The sequence below is a fragment of the Amia ocellicauda genome, chromosome 2 (assembly GCF_036373705.1).
Source record: "Amia ocellicauda isolate fAmiCal2 chromosome 2, fAmiCal2.hap1, whole genome shotgun sequence".
NCBI classification, from domain to species: domain Eukaryota; kingdom Metazoa; phylum Chordata; class Actinopteri; order Amiiformes; family Amiidae; genus Amia; species Amia ocellicauda.
Genome location: NC_089851.1, coordinates 38,660,335 through 38,683,402, shown reverse-complemented (window position 1 = coordinate 38,683,402; position 23,068 = coordinate 38,660,335). Strand labels below are relative to the sequence as shown.

Below are 23,068 nucleotides of genomic sequence, written 5' to 3'. Positions count from 1 at the left end.
AAGTTTTTTGATTGGTTAACACTCACAACAAACTGCTTTGATATTGGTTTAGAAACGGTAAAGCACACAAATGTGTACTTATCACACATTGACATTTTGCTTTTATATTGAAAAACAGAATACTCGATTACCAAAATAGTCCTTAGTGACATCCCTAGTTCTTATCAAACCCTGTTCTTGTGGGTATCTAGGTTGAACCTTCTGACCTCATTCGCAGTGACACAAAGAAAAACATGCAGTTCTTCATTTAGGGTCATTGACTCTTCTTTCCTTCCTTTCTAGAAAGCTGGACTGCGAGAACCATATCTGTTTAGAGGACTGCCACCCTGGGCCCTGCCAGTCTTGTCCCTTTCTTCCCAAGGTGGTGTGCAGCTGTCCCTGTGGGCAGACTGCCCTCTCGAAGCTGATGGAGTTGGGCTATGCCGAGCGCAGGAGCTGCACAGACCCCGTCCCCTCATGCGGGAAGACCTGTGGCAAGCCCCTGCCATGTGGCTCTGCTGGTGAGCTCTCTCGCATGGGTGTAACTTCCCTTGGCACAAACTCATCTTAATCTAAGTCTGAAGGAGATCTGGTCTGGTTTAGGACAGGGCTGAGCTTGCAATGGGGCTGGTGAGGTGGGGCTAAGATGGCGGCAGGTGAGGTGTTGACATGTATTTAATGAACCAAAGGTTAAACTATATATGCTTATAAGTGTGTTTGATTATATGTAGATGTAGAATGAATGCGTAAAGCAAGAACTACATGATACAATCAAAACTGCCAGCTGAAAAAAATGTTTCTGAATTTTAGACTCCATTCACTTCTGTGAAAACCTGTGCCATGAAAACAGCTGTGGACCCTGCTCTCTTACTTCCACCATCAGATGCAGATGTGGCTTTAAGACTAAAGTAAGTGAACATACCCAAGATATACAGGATGTATGCTTAAAAAATAAATGTTGAAATACTTTCTACAAGAGGAGAATGGTGAATGATACATTCAATTGCCTTGCCTACCAGTTAATGAAACAGGGTTCGTACGTGTACTTGAAATCCTTGAAAATGCTTGAATTTTAAGGTGGTATTTTCAAGGTTGTGAAAGTGCTTGAATTTTGAATAAAGTGCTTGAAAGTGCTGGAATTTTGTGAATATATATTTTTTTAAAATATAAATAAAAGTCATAATAAATCGGCAGTCTGATTAAATTAATTAACTTCGGGATATAACTACAGTGGTTGGAGAGAGCCAGTTGATTGCTTTATGCCGCGGCCAATACAACTCCTGTTTGATGGGCTGCAAGTGTGAGCCACTGAGACAGCGCGGCATCAGCGCCTAGTGTTGCAAATATGCTGGAATGCTGCCGTTTTAAAGAGAGGTGGCTCGATACAATTAAATATACATTATACACTATGGTTATAAAAAAGGTCTACATTTGCGGACAGCATTGTAAGGTTTGCAAGAAAAAGATTCAAGTTTTCACTGTCGAGTTATGCCAAAAGTAAATGGCAGGGAATTTTCTATAATTTCTAGACGTGAATGGCCAATGTAGGCATGTGTTTGATGGTTTGGTGACAATTCCTCTTTCTGTGCACATCCATGTATCTGCATATCAGTCATGTGTGCGCATGCGCTGTCGAGCATGACTTTTGAATTTCTTAAGTTGCTTAACTTTTCTTTGTGTATGAAGACTTAAAAAATAGTGTATATGTTTACTACAAGTATATAATATAATAATTGTGCTTGTGTATTTAAATAATCAATGTAAATTTGACAAAATAAACATATAAAAGTACTAGAATATGACAGAATAAGCCTTTATTTTTCAGACTTACAAAGCAATAAGCATACGGGTAGAACAACCACAACAAAACGAGAGAGACACTGATAACTTCGCAGGGGAGGAGTGTCATTCAGCACTGGCACAGGGCAAAAACAAACTAAACCGTTTCTAAAATTAGGTAATCGCTTAACCCTAGCAAAAACGAAATAATTTGTACAGTACAAAGTATGTACTATATATATATATATATATTATTTTTATTTCTTGGCAGATGCCCTTATCCAGGGCGACTTACAACATAAGTGCAAAATTACAGAGAAGTACAAGGCATCAATCATTACAAATTCAATTTGGCTAAAACAGCAATTCAAAATACATTTTACAAATTCCAATTTACACAAGTACAGTAAGTGACTTCCTACATTCTGGACGGTGAAAGCTACGTGCTGTCAAGATGTAGGGTCACAGACAAGGGCTACGGGAAAGGGAGCAAGGAGGAAAACAATCAAGAACGCGAGAAGCATGCTGTGAAGTGCTATCTAGCAGGGATAGAGGACTAATATTACAAGTACTGTTGGAAAGGATGCGTCTTGAGTAAGCGCCGGAATGAGGTCAAGGACTCTGCTGTTGACATCGATGGGCAGGTCGTTCCACCATTTAGGGGCCAGGGATGAGAAGGAGCGGCTCTGGAGGAAGGAGAGTGGAGAGGAGGTACAGGTAGCCTTCTGGCACTGGAGGAGCGCAGTGGTCTGGAGGGGATGTATGGAGAGACGAGTGACTGAAGGTAGCTTGGTGCAGTGTGGTCAAGACAGCGGTAGGTGAGGGTCAAAGTCTTGAACTGAATGCGTGCCGCTATCGGGAGACAGTGGAGGGAGCAGAGCAGTGGAGTATCGTGTGTGAATCGTGGCAGAGAGAATACCAGACGAGCCGCAGAGTTCTGGATGAGCTGGAGCGGCGTGTAGTAGATGCAGGCAGGCCGGCCAGGAGGGAGTTGCAGTAGTCCAGGCGGGAGAGGACCAGTGACTGGACGAGTAGCTGAGTCGAGTAGTCGGTGAGGAAGGGACGGAGCCGGCGTATGTTGCTCAGGAAGAATCTGTAGGTGCGTGTCAGTGTGGTGATGTGCTGGGTGTAGGAGAGCGCAGGATCGAGGGTGACTCCCAGATTTTTAGCGGAAGAAGGAGAGAGTGTGGTGGATTCCATGGGGATCAAGATGGGGAGGTCAGCAGAAGGTGAGGAAGAGTGGAGGAAAAAGAGAGGTTGAGCTTGAGGTGGTGCGAGTGCATCCAGGCGGAAATAGCAAACAAGCAGGAAGAGATGCGTGAGGGGATGAGAGGGTCAGAAGAGGGACAAGACAGGAAGATCTGGGCATCATCAGTGGTAGGAGAAACCATGGGAAGCGATGAGGGGGCCCAGGGAGCGAGTGTAGAGAGAGGACAGGAGGGGGCCCAGGATGGAGCCTTGGGGAACGCCTGTGAGGAGAGGTTGGAGGGTGGATGAGGAGCCTTGTAATGTCACTTGGTAGGACCGGTCACTGAGGTAGGAGGAGAACCAGGTGAGAGCTCAAGATCCCAAGGTCAGTGAGGCAGGAGAGGAGGATGGAGTGATCAACGGTGTCAAATGCTGCGGAGAGGTCAAGGAGGATGAGGACTGAGGAGAGGGAGGCCACCCGAGCACGGCTGAGGGAGTCAGTGACAGCCAGGAGAGCCGTCTCAGTGGAATGAGCTGTGCGGAAGCCGGATTGCAGAGGATCAAGGAGTGAGTGTTGGGACAGAAAGTCTGAGAGCTGACGGTGGACCGCCCGCTCGAGAGTTTTGGAGAGGAAGGGAAGTAGGGAGACAGGGCAGTAGTTCTGAGGAGAGGTGGCATCAAGGGTTGGTTTCTTGAGCAGTGGGATGACCGCAGCTTGTTTAAATGCAGAGGGGAAACAGCCAGAGGGGAGGGAGGAGTTGAGGAGGGAGGAGATTAAGGATTGAGGTTGCTTGGAAGAGATGAGAAGGGAGAGGGTCCAGGTCACACATTGTGGGTTTGTGACGTAGGAGGAGAGCAGAAACTTCAGCATCTGAGAGAGGTGAGAATGAAGAGAAGGAAGCTTGGTCAGTGCGAGGTTTCGGTGTGATGGGAGATGAGGGTGGAGTATTGAAGAGCCTGCGGATGTCTGCAATCTTGGAGGAGAAGAAGGAGGCGAAATCAGCAGTGAGAGATGGAGGAGGGGGAGGGGGGGCAAGGAGGGAGGAGAAGGTGGAGTAGAGTTTGCAAGGGTTGTTGACAGTGGATTCAAAATGAGATTGGAAGTAAGACTAGTTCGGGTTGCGCGGAGAACAGCAGAGAGCCAAGCTTGAGGAGGGGAGGGACGGGCAGGACGAGACGTGAGAGGACAGAGAGAGTCAAGGGAGGAGGTGAGGGAGGAGAACAAAGAGGAGGTAGCACAGTTGGCAGATAGATGGGAAAAAGTCAATGGAAGGCAAGAGAGTGAGGGCAGTGGAGGCAAGGGTGGAGGGGGAGACAGAGCGGAGATTACGGCGGAAGGTGACAGAGGGAGTGGGTGGAGAGGGAAAGGGAGAAGGAAATGAAGTGGTGGTCCGAGATGTCCATGGGTGTCACGGAGAGTAGGCGGGGGAGCAGCCTCTCGAGAAGATGAGGTCTAGCTGGCGGCCAGCTCTGTGAGTGGGGGGAGACAGAGAAGTTAAAGGAGTGAAGGAGGGGAAGAAATCTGGCACAGTGGGAAGGGTTGGAGAGGTGGATGTTGAAGTCTCCCAGGAGGATGGTAGGTGAGGACCGCGAGGGGAGAGAGGAGAGAAGAAAGTCGAGTTCATCCAGGAAGGTGGTGAGTGGACCAGGTGGACGGTAGAGAAGAGGTGAGAGGGAGAGGTGATTTCCACAGCATGGAATTCAAAGCTGTAGGTTGAGAGAGGAGAGAGGGGGGGGCAGAGAAGAGGAGAGAAGGGAAGAGTAGGAACCCTGTTCCTCCTCCCCGCCTGGTAAGACGAGGGGAGTGGGACAGGACAGAGAGAGGATAAGGCAGCAGGGGTGGTAGTGTTGTCTGGGGAGATCCATGTCTCAGTGAGAGCGAGGAAATCCAGAGACTGGTGGGAGCCGAAGGCAGAGATGAAGTTGGCCTTGTTGGAAGCTGAGTGGCAGTTCCACAGGCCTCCAGAGAGTGGAGTATCAGGGAGGAAGGAGGGGGGGGGGGGAGGCAGAGAGATGAGGTTGAAGGGATTAGGGAAACAATGGCGCACAGGTGCACGCCGAGAGGAAGGAGAGAGCAGGACAGGAATTGGAGAGATTGTCATGGTTGCCTGCTGTTGCTGTTGCTGTTGCTGTTGCTGTGCAGCGTCTCCTCACTGGAGTCCCCGCAGCTAGAGTCCCGGCCCTTTGGAAGGGGGGCACTGAAGGTTGCTGGCGCTGACTGCTTGAGCAGAGGGGTGGGGGGCTGTTAAATACTTCACCTATAACTAATGAGGACAGTGCACACCTGTGTTGCGTTGAATGACACAAGGCTGGTCAGGATGGCCCTCCCTCCCATGCAGGACTGTTAATTAGTGGCCGCTTAATATCTGAATACAGACAAAAGACAGTGCCAGATAGACGCAGTTACACTGAACAATAGCTTGTAGTAATGTTAAACAAATGCTAAATAATCACAGCCTACACAGTGTAACGCTTCTGATTGCAGACAGGGCGTGTCGAGTGCACTAAGTAACTGGCTAAATTCACTAACAAACAGTCGCTGCTTTTCCTACAAAACAGGTGCAAGATATACAATTCGTAGCTAAACTACAAACCACGTAAACAGTCTATGTAACTTAAATAAACAAGGAAACGCAATAGAAAAGCGATACTTAGCTGCGGCGACTTGAGCGACTTCTCAGCTGGCTTGTCCGAGAGTCCAGTGGCTCTCTATATATATAATTTTGCCGATATGTGCACATGTTGATGGTTTAGTATTCGTATTCAATTATTATAATGTGTATTATTATGTGTAATTACATAATGTGTAATTCCATTTAAAAAAGAAAAAACAGAGACCAGCAGATACTAATGCAAAGTATTTGTAGCTGAGGGAGATTCCATAACATAAAGATCATCACCATTTGCTAGGTTAAGGATATAGGAACTTATACTTGGTTGTTTTGAAGAGAATAAACATGATGATGTTTTGACAGTATGTGAGCATACTGAATATACATGGATTGACTTGTAGAACTTTATGCTCTATTTTACATTTGCTCATGGAATGTACATGGAAGTTCAATAAAGAAAAGTATTGATGTAGTTTTTAATGTTTTGCATGTTTAAAACAATTGTCACTAAAGCTTTCATTCAAACTGAAGTTACTGTGTACTGGTGTTCACTAATTTTGACTGATTGCAAGATTGATTTATATTGATTTAATATCCACCTGATTTAACCCTGCTCTTGTACCATGAAAAAAGTTACATTGACAGTACCATTGGGGTGGGGTCACAGAGACCCACAGCAGGGTTAAAGCTAGGTAACAACACAATGCCAAGTGTACATGAAGGCTCTCATTAAACATGTTTGGTGTTACAGCATAATAACATCTAATAGTGTGGTGAAATTATAATTTCATGTGCTTAGTTCAGTGTAGCAACGTATGCATTTTAGATGAGAAGGTTTAGTTTACCAAGGCTGCAAGGTGCTGGAAAAGCTGTGACCGTGCACCTTGAAAGTAATTGAAAAGTGCTTGAATTTGACTTTTGAAAAGCTGTATGAACCCTGATAAAAGTAATGTATTCTGAAGTTATCTGTATCAACACTGACAAACTGTTTTGTTTCAGAACTACAGTGTCAACTATCATTTGTTTCTGTAGGGACATTACATCATGATTTGGGAGGTGGTTCAGTGTACAACATTGCTGACTCTTAATGTTTAAAGATTGTGAATCTAAAGTGTTTTTTATATCCACTATTTATCTGTGTTGTCCTTTAGTTTATGTAACTTTGATTAGCCATGGTAATGAGTCTTCCACTTTTACATAAACTATTTCAGTTCCCTGTGTCAGTTCAGTATTGATATAAAAGGTTTCGTATAAAAGGTTGCTCTTGCTGCTTTAAAATTAATTAATCTACCTGTTGTGTTATTATAGCAGATATTCTTTGCTCAGACATATTTTAGTGAAAATGAATATTTCAGTGAACTTGAAGTAAATGCTGTAATGTATTTTTAAGTATATAAATATATTATATAATATAAATATTAAGTATATGTTTTTTTTTTCTTCAGGATGTTCCTTGTGCTAGCATCCAAAGTGAAGGTAAGCTTTCTGAAATAGAACAAAATATTTCCCATTGGTAATAATTAATATTCATAGGTTTCAAACTAGAAGCTTTTTGGGTTGGATTTGTAAAATAAAGTTTGGTAGAGAGACCTAACATACATGTTTGACAATGTTTCATAATTGCATTGTATTCTTTTCTTCCAAACATCTGATATTTGTTTATATGTAGAGAGAGAGATCTAAATATATACTGACAATGTATACGCAGAAATAACATTGATTTACCTGAAGCAGCCCCCCAGACTGAACTTTCCTCTCTCTGTCAGATGGACTTCTATTTACTTGTGAGAAGAGGTGCAACAAAAAGCGTTCTTGTGGTCGACACAAGTGTAATGAACTATGCTGTGTGGTGAGTATAAAAGTAACATTTTATAATTTTCTGTCATGTTTTAATTCAGTATCTATTTTTATATAATTATTATTAATTATATAATTCGATTTGTCAAACTGTCATTGTTTAAGGCTTATCCACAGTAGACGTGAGCAACATAAGCAAATCATTTATACGTCATTGCATAAGAACATAAGAAAGTTTACAATGGAGAGGAGGCCATTCGTCCATTGTGCTCGTTTGGTGTCCATGAATAACTAAGTGATCCAAGGATCCTATCCAGTCTATTTTTAAATGTTCCCAAATTTACAGCTTCAACCACATCGCTGGGGAGTTTGTTCAGATTGTGATAACTCTGTGAAGAAGTGTCTCCTGTTTTCTGTCTTGAATGCCTTGAAGCCCAATTTCCATTTGTGGAAATTGCATTGCATTCAGTGCAGTGCATTAAAATCTGAGCAGTCATTTTGAGTACATTTTGCAACAAAATTTGAAACTTTTCCTTTTTTTTCTTCTCGTTGTGCAACTCCAAGGAAACTGACACCCTCGACACACATCATATATAAAGACAATTTGCGAGTAATTAAGAAATAACATTGGTTTATCTGGATTTAAAATGTGTAGTGCACAATTAATGATAATAAAAGGTAACTCTTCATATACAGTGAGGGAAAAAAGTATTTGATCCCCTGCTGATTTTGTACGTTTGCCCACTGACAAAGAAATGATCAGTCTATAATTTTAATGGTAGGTGTATTTTAACAGTGAGAGACAACAACAACAACAAAATCCAGGAAAATGCATTTCAAAAAAGTTATAAATTGATTTGCATGTTAATGAGGGAAATAAGTAGTTGATCCCCTATCAATCAGCAAGATTTCTGGTTCCCAGGTGTCTTTTATACAGGTAACGAGCTGAGATTAGGAGCACTCTCTTAAAGGCAGTGCTCCTAATCTCAGCTCGTTACCTGTATAAAAGACACCTGTCCACAGAAGCAATCAATCAATCAGATTCCTAACTCTCCACCATGGCCAAGACCAAAGAGCTGTCCAAGGATGTCAGGGACAAGATTGTAGACCTACACAAGGCTGGAATGGGCTACAAGGCCATCGCCAAGCAGCTTGGTGAGAAGGTGACAACAGTTGGTGCGATTATTCGCAAATGGAAGAAACACAAAATAACTGTCAGTCTCCCTCGTTCTGGGGCTCCATGCAAGATCTCACCTCGTGGAGTTTCAATGATCATGAGAACGGTGAGGAATCAGCCCAGAACTACACGGGAGGATCTTGTTAATGATCTCAAGGCAGCTGGGACCATAGTCACCAAGAAAACAATTGGTAACACACTACGCCGTGAAGGACTGAAATCCAGCAGCGCCCGCAAGGTCCCCCTGCTCAAGAAAGCACATGTACAGGCCCGTCTGAAGTTTGCCAATGAACATCTGAATGATTCAGAGGAGAACTGGGTGAAAATGTTGTGGTCAGATGAGACCAAAATCGAGCTCTTTGACATCAACTCAACTCGCCATGTTTGGAGGAGGAGGAATGACCCCAAGAACACCATCCCCACCGTCAAACATGGAGGTGGAAACATTATGCTTTGGGGGTGTTTTTCTGCTAAGGGGACAGGACAACTGCACCGCATCAAAGGGATGATGGATGGGGCCATGTACCATCAAATCTTGGGTGAGAACCTCCTTCCCTCAGCCAGGGCATTGAAAATGGGTCGTGGATGGGTATTCCAGCATGACAATGACCCAAAACACACAGCCAAGGCAACAAAGGAGTGGCTCAAGAAGAAGCACATTAAGGTCTTGGAGTGGCCTAGCCAGTCTCCAGACCTTAATCCCATAGAAAATCTGTGGAGGGAGCTGAAGGTTCGAGTTGCCAAACGTCAGCCTCTAAACCTTAATGACTTGGAGAGGATCTGCAAAGAGGAGTGGGACAAAATCCCTCCTGAGACGTGTGCAAACCTGGTGGCAACTACAAGAAACGTCTGACCTCTGTGATTGCCAACAAGGGTTTTGCCACCAAGTACTAAGTCGAAGGGGTCAAATACTTATTTCCCTCATTAACATGCAAATCAATTTATAACTTTTTTTGAAATGCGTTTTCCTGGATTTTTTTGTTGTTATTCTGTCTCTCACTGTTAAAATACACCTACCATTAAAATTATAGACTGATCATTTCTTTGTCAGTTGGCAAACGTACAAAATCAGCAGGGGATCAAATACCTTTTTCCCTCACTGTATGTAAAAAAAATCTATATACAAAATATTAAAATCTGCTTTTGGATACAGCCACTGTATATGGCACATGTGGATGGGATGGATGCCTCTCTTCACAGTGGGATTTATGGTTTGTTGTGCAACAATTCTGTACTCTTCTCAGTGAACCATTACATTGTTTACTGTAGCATAATACTCAATTGTTGGGAGGTACACATTCAGTCATCTGAGAGAATGTTGTAGAGATCAGTGTTTCCTACATGATTCTGTGTTTGCAGCGGGGCACCGATTGTTCTGGGGGGGAGCATGCCCTTCTGTGAGATTTCTTATTTTGTAGAACAGCTGTCAGAAGGTCAGCTCTGTTGACTTTTTGTCTCATAGGAAAGTCAGTTCAACTTTATTTTTTCTTTAGTGTGACAACAAATCAAGAGTAGAATGTTTAGTTTGTGTGCAATGATGAATTTGTATTCTAGCTTATCCACTTAGTCTAAATGAAATCTAGGCAACAAATAGGTAGTAAGATGTTTTTATTATAATAAATGTACTATAGATACCTGGAATACCTGGAAAAATAACTCATTCCCGCTATCTTAAGTAGGAATGAGACCGAGTAGTCGAATTTACAACAATCGATAAGTGAATCTAACAAATAATAATTAAAATTTAAAAAATATATATATATATATATATATACAGCTCTGGAAACAATTAAGAGCTCACTCCAAGTTCAGAAATCAATGTTAAGTGGTCTCTTAATTGTTTCCAGAGCTGTATATATATAGTGATTTTATTTTAAAGCCTGTACTGTTGATTGTCTCTATGTAGCTGTAATGAAGATTGACGGGAGGGTGGTATTTGTTATTTCTTGTCTGTGATTGGCTAACGATGGGTGAGTTCGTGTAGCGTGGCTTTCTGCAGTTCTGTGCAGATCTGCGTGGCTCCATCAATGGGATAGGTGGAATTCTACAGATCTACGCATATCTGCGGAAATCTGTGCTACAAGAACACGACCAATGGCTTCCTCACAGAGAACTTCTGTATGAAAATACATTGACAAAGTAAATTAAAGACTGTTAAGTGTATAATATGTGTATAATATGTGCAGTGCAATTAATCTACCCCTACCCAGCTGGTATGTTTACCCACCTAAAAGCCAAACACCATTCTGCGACACTACCAATGACAGAAAAGGAAAGAGAACCACAACAAACAAATTAATATTAAGCTGCACACACAGCCAGCTTTGTGCTTTTGTTTTAGTATATGTATCATTTATGTTCATATAGTGCAACATCAGGAAGAGCTAGTGTATAGACAGTTTTATTTGAGCAAGTGAAATTTACTGGAAAGAAAAGAACTCTTCAATGTGGAAAAAGATTTGCATAATAATCATAAAAATCTAATAATCCCAATGTTAATTAATAATGTTTTAATTTAATTAATTTTCCCCTTATACACCTGAAGTCACACCCTTTTCAATGATAACCCTACAAATCAACTTTTCCCTTCTCCTGCCAATCCCATTCTCTCACACACACGCACAATAAATTAACACTAATTACAAATTCCTTCCTACGTACAATTACACATTTTATGAAAATGTATTCTCCAGTTTTGAATTACGTTTCACCTGACATGTAACATGTAATATGTGATTCTGACAGGACAAAGAGCACAAGTGCTCCATGATCTGTGGGTACAAACTGAACTGTGGACAGCATCGCTGCCAAGAGCTTTGTCACCGTGGAAACTGCCAGCCATGCTGGCAAACAAGTGAGTCTGACTGAATGTATCGGTCATCAGTAAACATCAAGTACTGAGATAACAATATTAAGACCAGAGTTTAAAAAGGGAAACAATTTAAAACAATTGTGAAATAACAATTGATGTTTTGGATTTTTGAGGTGCTTTTTGAATGGGCTGCATTTTCAGTTGTTTGTTTTTTCTCTATTGGAAAATCTCATTGCATCTCATTGGGTTTTATCAATCCATAGATACCCAAGTCCTGGGCTATAGAAAGGTGGTGGGTATAGTGGAAAGGCAATATGGAATATACTACAATATACAGCAGTAGATCATATACAGCAGTAGTTAGACCGCTATAGAAAGAAATACGTAATTAAAGACAATGTAATATTGTCTGATGTAGAGCTTAGCAGACCCAGAAAATAACATTGCATCACAGTTCTGCACAATGTATAGCTTGTCAAGACCATAACTGAACAATGCAACTACTAGTTTCATCACATGGAGATTCTTCGTCAGTTAGTATTTTGACAGACTAAAGTAATTGTTATCAACATTGCTGTTACCTCTGGCCCTTGAATAGTGATGCAGTAGTATCCTGAAATCTCCAGACAGTGCCTCATTACACTTCATACTCATGGATGATAGAGGGAAATGGTATAAGACTGTAAGAGCTATAAGAATTGTATAGGGAATGTAGAAATTGAGGCTTGTCAGTTTTGGTTAATTTATCTACACATGCATATATAAAAGCTTTTATTATTTTTGTGACTTGATTAATTGAATCCAACTTTAAGATGAACTTGTTACACTTTTCTTTGTCAGGCTTTGATGAACTAACATGCTACTGTGGAGAAACTGTGATGTACCCACCAATTGCCTGTGGTACCAAACCACCTGAGTGTAAAAACCTTTGCACTAGAAGGCATGAGTGTGATCATCCAGGTAAAAGTTGTATATGCTGAATAAGCTGTCAAAAAATCTTTCATTTGGTTAAATGTATATTTATTTCACTTAATTTTTAATGTAACATGCATTATATTACATAAAACCCTTGAGCAAGGTACTTCACTTAGATTGCTCCAGTAAAATGTCCAGCTGTATAAATGGGTACAAATGTAAGTCACCCTGGATAAGAGCGTCTGCTAAATGACAAATAATGTAATGTAATGTAAAATGAAAGGCTTATTTAGCTAAATCCTGAAATGAACCAATCTGATGTGTAATCTATTGAAGAAGTATTGTATTTTTATAATGCTGGTGGGTGTAAATATACCTTTTAACATAATTCTTTGAAAATGTCTGATTGTAATTGTTACTTAAATAACCCCACAGTATTCCATAACTGTCAAAGTGAGGAGAAGTGCCCTCCTTGTACCTACCTCACCCAGAAATGGTGCATGGGAAACCATGAGGTGAGTCCAAACATAAAGTGGGTTATTACATTGTATACTTTTTGAAAAGCAAAAATGAAGTTAAACCAGTTGCAAATTCTAAACATAATACTCAGTTTTAGCCTTTCCATTTGAAGGGAAACAAGGTAAAGGGTAAAGAGTGAGCTAATTCCCTAATGTGAGATTGTTCCCCTGTTTGACAATTAAGCAGCACACTACCTGGATGCTATTAATTAATTTGCTTATTTTCAGCAAAGGAGCAATATTCCTTGTCACCTGACAGATATCTCCTGTGGCCTGATGTGTAACAAAGAATTGTCATGTGGCATGCACAAATGTCGAAGGATCTGTCACCGAGGAGACTGTGTGACAGAGGTGAAGTGTAAACAGCCTTGTTCTGCAGTCAGACCGGAGTGTGGTCATCCGTGTGGAGCTCAGTGCCACCCGGGCTCAGCCTGTCCATGCACTCCTTGTTCAGCAAAGGTAAGTGTACACTTGGGCATACAAGAAGAGTATTTACCTTTCAGAACGTTTGTGTGTCATGCCGCACTCCTACCGTAATGCAATGCAATTTTTATTGAAGAGTAAGTATACAGAAAAGTTCAAAGCTTCAGAACCCATTGCACCAAAGTTTGTTTTCTTAGAATGGGTTTCTGATTTTTGGGTGAATTATTATAAATATTCAGGTAGAAAATGTTATATATAATATATGATGAGCACAACATCAATGTGTTAAAAAAAATATATATAGGGAGCTGTTTCTACCTTCCTTTATTTTATGAATAAGATTTGCAGGTACAATGACATGTAGATTACAACTATGCCATCTTAAAAAGAGAAACGAGTAATGAGAAATTAGTTATTCAGTTAACCATCAGCATTAAAATTTTCTGTGCAAGTTTTCAACTGATTCTGGGTGTTTGTATGCCACGCGCTTAAATCTGGTTAAAACATGAAAATCAGAATCCCTAGTTATATTACTGTAACACTGAGGGGGGAGGGAAGTAACTACAACTAGAAGCCACATTTTTAACAGCGCCTAATTTAGTTTAGTTACCAATGTCACGTGTCACTTTATAGAGTTTTCAAGTTTAATCTGAATTGGAAAAATACATTTGGAGTAGAGATCTGGTTAAATCCGGTAAAACACAAAAATCACAACCCTTCCATTGTGGTACAGTATATCAGGCGGATATTGTTTAATGTGTTCAATTTAATGCTTTTTTATGTAGTTAATACTGAAAATCAGAACTGTTAAGTGATGAGTGTTAACTCCTGATTTGGCTATGACACAGGTGGTGCTGCAGTGTGACTGTGGACGCAGAAAGGAAACCATGATCTGCGTTGACGCCTCAAACTCCTACCAGAGGTCTGTAGTAAATTTCTTTTAATGTATGGATTTATTGATTGAACTTCTTTTTGAAAACTCAAACACTTTCATATAATTACCATACTTTGGGATTCTTTATGTGAATTATGAATTTGTCTTGTAAGGTTGTTTTTTTTATGTTGATAAAATATAATAATATATATAATATATAATATAATAATAATTTTGTTCTAGTTCTCCTCAAATCTAAAACACAGAACATAATCTGGTGTAAAAGGCCTTACCATTAATACATGACTACTCAGTGATGACCCATGCTTTTTAAAATGGCCAGATACTAGATAATGTAGATACAATTGCATAATATATAAATTGCATAATTTAAATATACTTTAGATAATGGCTTTATATTGCTTCATATTATTTCCTAATCACTCAAAGAAACATGCTTTCTGTTTATTGCAGAATAACTGCAATAGCCATGGCTAGTCGGCTGTCTGACATGCAGTTGGGAGATTCGGTGGATATTGGCCAGCTGATCACGAAGAAGGAAATTAAACAAGCTAGGTAATGCACTGTTTTACATTTTAAATACTGACCTTTAACTTCAAAACCCTGTAAGGTCAGAGAAAAGCACTGTCAGGGTTATGACCTGATAAACAACATGACTACTCAAATATAAATTTTAAAATCTAGGACGTATACCAGCATCATATAAACCAGATGGAATGCAATCATTATGCCAATTAATAAATACTTAGATCAATAAGAAGATATCGGTATTACCTGATTGTGTGGCCGAATATTGGCAGAATTTTCATATCGGTGCATCCCTGATTTGAAGCCTTTTTATATTGTAGGTTGGAGTGTGATGAGGAGTGTGCAACACTAGAAAGAAACAGGTAAGTTATCATGAGGAAAAATGTATGTTAGTGCAGTTTCTGCCAGTTGAACAAAAACATAGTTTGTCTACCTTGTCTTTTGTAACAGCAGCGATACAGTATGGTCCTTAAGCTGCTTGTCTGAAAAAGTGAAAACTGAAAATAAGTAGAAATAGCCATTTCAGATCCAGGTGCTGTCATTTGTGTCAATTGAGGCACTGAATGGGCCTGTTGGGATTGCATGAATTTGAGTGGGATGGGTGAGCCCTGGCTGGTTCCTCAATTAGGAGCCCATGTTGACATTTTAGGGCCTAAGTATTATTACTGTTTTTTGCATTCTGGGATTGCAGAGCCAAAATAAGGAATTCACTTGTGACTGTTACACACTTAAAGATGATTTTTTCTCAAAACCCTGCCAGTCTCGTGCGTTTAAATTTTCCTAAACTGGTTGACTTGACTGGTTATTGTCTTGAAAATGGCTGTGTACCATTTGTCAGTTCAAATTGGTATTTATTTAAAGCCGTACAAATGCAATGGTCTTACCACATAGGTGTGCCTGTGAGTTTGAGCATAGTTGTATTCTGACACTTCACATGCACTTATTGCAGCTGCTGCATTCTAAGTATGTTTTCAGATTTCATAACTTTCTTATTCTGCTCTCGTTCATGTCATCCAAGACGGTTTGCTGAGGCTCTGCGGATTGACCAGGGATCTGACCCCTTTAATATCCGCACTTCTGCATCCAAGTACAGCGACAGCTTGAAGGAAGATGCAAGGTAATATGAAGCTTGTATTTAATTTAAGTACAGAAATCTAACCTCTACCCATATGCATTCAATAAAATGTATTGTTAAATTTACTTTCCTGTTTTTAAAACCTAAAAAAAACAAATGCCAAGTGGTTAAAAAAAAGCATGTTTATTTTTTAAAATAAAGGACATGCATGAAAGTATTTAACACTAGATGTGCCGAGCCGGTCAATTTGACCGATTTGGTTATTAAAATTTGAATTACTCTGTGTTCTTAAATACACTGTGCATACCCATTCATGACTTTTCCTAACTATATGTATTAAACATGCCTACAGCATTTTAGCTGCATAAACGCAAACATAAATAAGTTATAAACACATTTTACTAGAATAGCCAAAATCGGGTTATTTTGACCGGTCATTTAAATACATAATAAATCAAATATAACGCATAATCCTGCCTTCTCTTTACAATACAGTCAGTCTGGTGCTCAAATGGCGATTTCTGCCTGTCTACAGACTTTCATGTGCTTGAGAAACACATGCATTGTATAGCATTACAGGTGTTTTCTTACAACTGTAGTCAGATTGAGCTGATACAGTGATTACACGCAAATAAACACGGATTGGAAACGGACTGAAGAGAGCTCGTTTTGGAAATGCAGTGTATATGAACATGACTGATTCAGGGGATCAGTGATACTGGCAATGACAGATCATTTGTGGGTTTGTGCCAGTGTTGTGAAAACACTGCGAGTGAAACGCCAGGTCCAAATGGCACCGAGTGCTTTTACTCCACTGATCAATACGCAAGTGCAGTAGCGCAGGCACATCACACGCAAAATAATGATTCATGGACATTATCAGCGGAGGAGCATTTATTGCGATGCTATATATTCATGGAGTAAAAGTGTCACCTGGAGACGCTGTCAAAATGCAGTGTGAGGGACGAGCTCATGCAGGGAAAGTGCAGAAACGTGTCCTGTGTGGACTGTCGAGCTGTCAGGTATGCAAGCTAAATATATAGTAAATAGTTTATTGAAATATAAAACTACAATGAGTACAAAGTTTATACGATGTTGAAAATGTTTACTTTAGTGTACAATTATGTTTTGATAAATGCAATAGTTATTTTTGAACTATAAAATATTGCTTTTGAGAATTATTTCAATATTTACGTTTACACTTCTTTCATTCTCTTATTGTATGCCTTTTTTGAGCTTTTGCTAATAGTAGGCTATATAGTTATTCATGTGTTGACTGCAGTGTGCGCGTTTAGAAAAAAGTGCTTTGTTATTTATAGCAATAATATTAATGTTTTATGATCATATTTCATTTTAAATACTACATTTGTGCTATGTAAATGTTGGATTTGATGTTCATGAATAAAACTTGATGAATGAATAAAAACGAGTTTTATACGATGCTTTACCTTTGATTGTCATATCGCAGCTGTTAAAGAGCTATCGGTTACAAAGACCGGCTTTGGCGCTTGTAGGTAGTTCGAAATGTCTACGCTTCTAGTGTTAAGTAAAGATTTTTATTTTTTCTTCAAATTTGAGTCAGAACTCCATACGTTGTCAGCGTTCAGTATTACTTTCTCATGGAAATGCAAATTACAGGGGATACGATTATCTATTTACAATAAGAATAAGGAAACATGATTTACTTATTACAGATTCTAATTTTTAAATAAAGAAGCTTTATTTATTCATTTCAGCATACTCTGTCCTTTTCAAAACATTTCATATTTTGTTTATTCAGGAAAGAATTCAAGTTTGTAAGTGAAGTGGAAGAGGAAATAAAAAACCTAGTTGAACTGGCATATAAGGTAAGATCCAGAAAACAATGAGACATTGTTATATTTGCATCTGTGGTGTTTACAATTGTAGGATATGATTTTTTAAGTTAATTGTGTTCATCCCATTTCTGAAATGTGGTTATTAATCACATTCAGAAAGCTGTACATATGCTTGGGGAATATGCAAACTATGACCAAGGGCAGCCATTTCAGGTATTTTGCTCTTACTCCTGCATTCTATTTACTGGCAGTGGCAATGAATAAATAAATATCCATATTCACTATGTCAAAGTGATGTGAATAATCACTTGTTTCTATAGGGACATTATAGGAACACTGTTTTGAATAAAGTCACCTCAAGACATCACATCTTTGGTGGCGGTTCAGAGCACTACATTACTAGATAAATACATCAGTTTTGGATAGGATTTGACAAAAACAAGAGTTTCGACTTCTACTCTCAATGTTAATGTAACGTAAAGTGTTTTTTTATGCACTATTTATCTGTGCAATCTTTTAAGCCACCTTCAATAAAGAGGCTGGCTACTGCTTCTACCAAAAAAATAACACTTCAGATGACAAGAAATCAGATTACAAAAATGTGTATTGCTGTGAAATTCAAACTCAAAATGTTTGTAATGACTGAATAATTACTTGCTAAATGTAACTAAACTATAACTTCAATATGGAAAGTCAGTGTTACATTACACCAGTTTCACAATCAAATGTAGGTGTGTAAACTATTAATTGATTTCAAACCTGTCTGAACTCTTAGCTGGAATCTTTACACTTATCAAGGTTGAATCTGTGTTCAGCATGTATTAACATTTAATAAGTTTAGTTCATGTAATCTATTTCATTGCTTTATAAACTTAAAAATACCACTGTATTAAAGTACAACTATCACGGTTTCCAAAATAAGTTTGTCCTTTCAGAGAATGTTTTAACTAATAGTTCATCCATTTGAATGTTTGTCTAGGGTAAGCAAACAAAAAGGAGTCACTGCTTCCCTCCAATGAACAGAGAGCACCGCAAGATCATCCATGAATTAGCTGAAGCCTATGGGATCGAGAGTGTCAGCTATGACAGTGAACCAAAGCGCAATGTAGTCATTACTGCAGTAAGGTAAGCTCTCACTCCATGGGTCTGCAGTCATGGAATATAGTGCATTCATTATATATAAGGCTAATAGGTTTAGTTATTTTCTTTACCATTATTTATAACATGTATTCCTATGGAGAAATTGGTTTTGTTTTACAGTGTTTTAGCAGAACGGTCATTTTCAGGAACTCGGGTACCTTGTTAAGTGAGACCTTCCTGTTATATTCTGTTATCATTACAAAAAGTCATTCTGAGAAGTTGTCGAAATTGTAGACACTGCTCTCTGGTAAAACCTTTTAATTGAGTAACTATGATGTTTTTTGTGGTACTGACATTTTTCACAATCAGAAAACAAGCATTGGATTATTATTGGATTATATCTCAAACTGCAATATAGCCTCCCTCCGTTCATCTGCAGTCAGCTAACCAGGCACCAATAAATTAGACATGGGGCTGGACCAAGTCAAACTTATCGTGCTGCAGTAGTTTAATCAAACGTTTTCTCAGGACCAAATCAAAACAATAAAAGACCTGAAAAACATACCAGTATGAAAACAAGCCCATTTAGTGTCTAAGGCAACTTGGAGTTTACATAAGAAACATTTGAAAGCATTAAAAAGTACAGTAATACAATCAGCAGCAGAAAATACATTAAACCTACATCCTAGTACAGTGAGAGAACCAGTGCAGACATAATACAGTTAAGATCTGAGCTAAAGTGAGGGATAGAAGTTGCAGTAAAATGAAAGAAGTGCTAACAATATATAAGGAGTAGGAGGACACATGGTTAACCATTTTAGGGGTGAGGGTGGAAACAGAGAGGGGGGTACAAGAAGATGAGTGGTCTGGAAGGAGTGTAAGGAGAGAGGAGAGCTATAGGCAGATGGTGCGGTCTGGTCGAGACAGTGGTAGTTAAGAGCCAAAGTCTTGAGCTGGGTCGGAGAGGGAACTTCAGGTGAACTGAAGCGGATGGGTAACGGATGCAAAACATTTAGATGTGGTCTACCTGAAAATGTTTTCTTCAATATGCTTCACTAGCTGCTTTATTTTATAATATTTCAGCTACCGTTATTGTCTCGTTTGGTCTTTTCAGAGGGAAATCTGCCTGTCCTAACACTACCCTAACAGCACTAATAGAACGGGAAACCACTGTCAGACCTCCCCCCCCGATTCCTCACATTAAACAGTACAGTCATAAGTAAGTATGTTTTAGTCTTACGTAAGTAATGCTGTAAGTTTTTATTTGTTTGATTGTTAAATGTATCTTCCTAGTAGTATTATTTCTACTACTACTACTAATAATAATATAGACTAATTAAAACTGTGTAAATTAATATTAATTCAGTGATAAATAAATAGAGTACAGTAGAAAATGCAATGGTTATTATTTTAAATAATCCTGTGCTTTGGTTTCTAATCAACTTTTAAGCTACTTTGGCATTGCAAACTATACCCGGAAAAACAGGTTTGGACCTCATCATATGTGATAATGCCCTTAAACCAAAAGGTTCACCTGAGGTGCGCCTCAAAGTGGGTAAGCGGCATAAAATGACAGATTCAGAAATAATCACACCACCTAACCCCTGGCCTACCTGAACTTACTGTGAGCGCGTACTGTATTTAAAGGAGGGAAATGCCTACATTTATATTTAAAGTATACCCCTATTCAAGTTCTTATTCATCCTTCTTCTAGATAGACTGAAAGTGTGCTTTTTTTCCAGGGCTGGCAGTGAGAGCAGTTGGCACAAGGTTGTGAAGGAGGAGCCTGTGATCGACTACTTCGATGTCCAGGATTGAACAGCGCTTCGTTGATGGATGATTAAAGAAAACTATGGAATGTTCCACTCTCAATAAACTGATGTGTATCTCTCCCCTAAAACACACCCAACATACCATCAATAAGAGAGATGTAATCTTGGTTTTGGAAAGCTGAAAACAAGGGTTTTGTTTCTTGCAGAGTACTGAATGCTTAATTAGACCAATGATTTCTTAATTGCCTCAAGTTAAAATGCTTTTCAGATCCAAACTTGTCGACAGTATGAAGCTTTCTATAAAACCTGCAGGTTATAGATATCTAGGACCAGACTTGCAGACTCTTCCCATACATTTTAGCCTCCTTTTTATTTTATAATATAATGCAAATGCAAGGCTCACAGCTTACCAACCTAGGTGTCTTTACTGCTGAACTTTTTTGAAAACGAACAATTTTTGCCTCTGAAGACACGGATGGATATTATAGTTTAACATCCACCAAAGTCCTCTTGATGAATGCAGTGTGTACTCTTGAATAAGCAAGCCCAATTTTATTATAAAAACTGTAACGTATTTGTAAAATCACCATCAACTTTAAAAGATCAGAATGAAAACCTGAAAACTGCAGCACCTCTAGTTTAAATATACAACAAAGCACTTAAGCTCCAGTATTAAACAAATTCAACAATCTGGACAAATGCTGCTGTAAATCCCAGTTTTACTACATTTTCTGATCAGGACAGTGGATGCATCAAAGTGTTTCATGTTTTCAGCAGAAGTTGTTTCTAGTTAGGCTTTTTTTTTATGAGGCTGAGGAAAACAGGTGAAGTAAATAAGAAGTGCATGGTTTGGGCTTTGTTGATGCTTATTACCTCCATTCAACAAAATTGGTTTTATCTCCTTGTTTAATTTCCCCCCCAACAACTACTGCTAATTTGCTTCTTGGTGTCTTTGTGTGCTTTCAGCAAGTGGCATTTCTTTGAAATCCTTCTGCTGAAGATGATCTGCTTTAGTCTGCGGTTTAGTAGCGGTTTGAATTTAGTCTGATCGTGTATTTGGGGAGCTTAGAAGATTCTGTTTTCTTTCTCCAAAATGGTTGCCCTTTTCATTGCTACTTCAAGTAAAGGTTAATTAACTTAAATTACAAATCAAATGAGCATTGGTTGATTTGTAGTGTGTAAAGGTATTGATTAATAGGATCTTAATAAATATTGGTTAACAAAGGCACCACCTCTCCGAATATGATGAGTTTGCAGTTTATCCGTAAGCCAAGGCCTTCTGGAATAGAGAGACATGATGAGAACTAATTTCATATGCTAATAAACAAACAATTGTCCAATAAATTGTGTTTTGGCCTTATTTCAGAGTATACAAACTACATGTTTTTCAATCCCATAGAAACATTTTGGTTCAGTCTTTCTAGTAGTAGAGCATTGTAACACACAACCACATACTGTCTTCTGTGTAAATACTACTCTACATGTATATCATCTTTTTGTAAGTTTGTCACTAAAGGGGTTATCTACCAGTTCTATTTCTAAAGTGCTGAATTTCTACATTTGAAATATTTTCTCTGGATCTGTACCTCATACATAATCAATATTTGTTTGATTGGAAACGGTTTACTTCTAACTCAAGTGATTGTGCTTTATCAGTTGGATCTCGTGCCCTGTAGTGCATGCGACAAAAGTGGGGTCTGAAGAGTTAAAAGTGGGAAACCGTCTGGGTGAGGTTATATGATGTCTTCATAGGGTAAGGGAGAAGTTGCCATCTCCATCCAGTAGAAGGCGTAAAGGTGATGTATACCTGTGGTGAAGTAAAGTGAATGCTTATGTATATAATGCAGTTCATGTATGCCACTAGAGGTCAGTAGCGCCCTGTGTATTTCGAGGAAGTTCTTCATTAGCAGGGGTGTAAAGTAACGAAGTATAAGCATGTTTTTTGAGTATTTGTTTATTATTCTTACTCCACTACATTTCCCACAGATGACTCTGTTCCTGTTACTCACTTCCGGTAGGTCATTAATATTAATATTAAATCGGCTATGCAATTCCATAGCACCATTCATAGGTCAGTCACACACATTTTCCATTTGAGGAAAAAAAATGTATTTTGATTGGCCTTCACACAGTAGAAAGGTGGGGTCAATTAGTATACCCATGTAGTAGTTTTAGAAAATCCCAGGAAACACCAATGAATTAACAAGTTTATTGCTGAAAACATACAGGTTTACCCGGAGCTCTCCTCTCGCATGAAGTGAAGAAAATAACTAGTGATGAGAGTTGGAAGAAGCCTTTTTGTATCTTGTCTTGTGATGAACAATAGGTTACAATAATTTCTATTGGGAGTGATCTTATTAAAATTGAAGAGCTGATATTAATGTTTTGTATAAACTATATTTTACATTAATTTGAAATACTAATATGTCAACAGAGCCAATTGAGTTACCCTTCAGAGTTGCAACCAACACGCTCCTCCAAGCAGCCCACTTGTCCACACAACCAGTGCCGATACAGAAGAGAGGAGAGAAAAATAATAGAACAGGCTCAGAAATAGGACACGCTCGCTCAATGGTAAGTGCTTAATCACATACACTCACGGATGGTATTAAGCACGTCCCTTTCTCACCCTTTTACTGTGCGCTTCTCCCTTTATGCTGCTTGATTCGGATCCCGAGGTGCCATCTGCTGCCGAGGAGCT

At 39.2% G+C, this 23,068-nt stretch overlaps 1 protein-coding gene across 2 annotated transcripts in view; it reads left to right on the top strand.

Moving 5' to 3' along the window:
- nfx1 (nuclear transcription factor, X-box binding 1) overlaps nucleotides 1-21,711 on the top strand; it is a 29,117-nt gene extending 7,406 nt beyond the window's left edge. Inside the window, exons 9-24 of one of the 2 annotated variants that reach the window (XM_066723439.1) lie at nucleotides 283-500; nucleotides 790-887; nucleotides 7,004-7,034; nucleotides 7,325-7,407; nucleotides 11,278-11,386; nucleotides 12,185-12,304; nucleotides 12,695-12,774; nucleotides 13,006-13,236; nucleotides 14,049-14,122; nucleotides 14,549-14,650; nucleotides 14,944-14,985; nucleotides 15,642-15,740; nucleotides 17,479-17,545; nucleotides 18,495-18,640; nucleotides 19,710-19,814; nucleotides 20,338-21,711. In XM_066723439.1, coding sequence (XP_066579536.1) covers nucleotides 283-500; nucleotides 790-887; nucleotides 7,004-7,034; nucleotides 7,325-7,407; nucleotides 11,278-11,386; nucleotides 12,185-12,304; nucleotides 12,695-12,774; nucleotides 13,006-13,236; nucleotides 14,049-14,122; nucleotides 14,549-14,650; nucleotides 14,944-14,985; nucleotides 15,642-15,740; nucleotides 17,479-17,545; nucleotides 18,495-18,640; nucleotides 19,710-19,814; nucleotides 20,338-20,413 — 1,681 coding nt within the window. In that variant the 3' untranslated portion in view covers nucleotides 20,414-21,711. The remainder of the gene's footprint in view (nucleotides 1-282; nucleotides 501-789; nucleotides 888-7,003; nucleotides 7,035-7,324; nucleotides 7,408-11,277; nucleotides 11,387-12,184; nucleotides 12,305-12,694; nucleotides 12,775-13,005; nucleotides 13,237-14,048; nucleotides 14,123-14,548; nucleotides 14,651-14,943; nucleotides 14,986-15,641; nucleotides 15,741-17,478; nucleotides 17,546-18,494; nucleotides 18,641-19,709; nucleotides 19,815-20,337) is intronic. The other variant, XM_066723440.1, reaches the window with a different exon arrangement.
- Nucleotides 21,712-23,068: the final 1,357 nt, after the last annotated feature.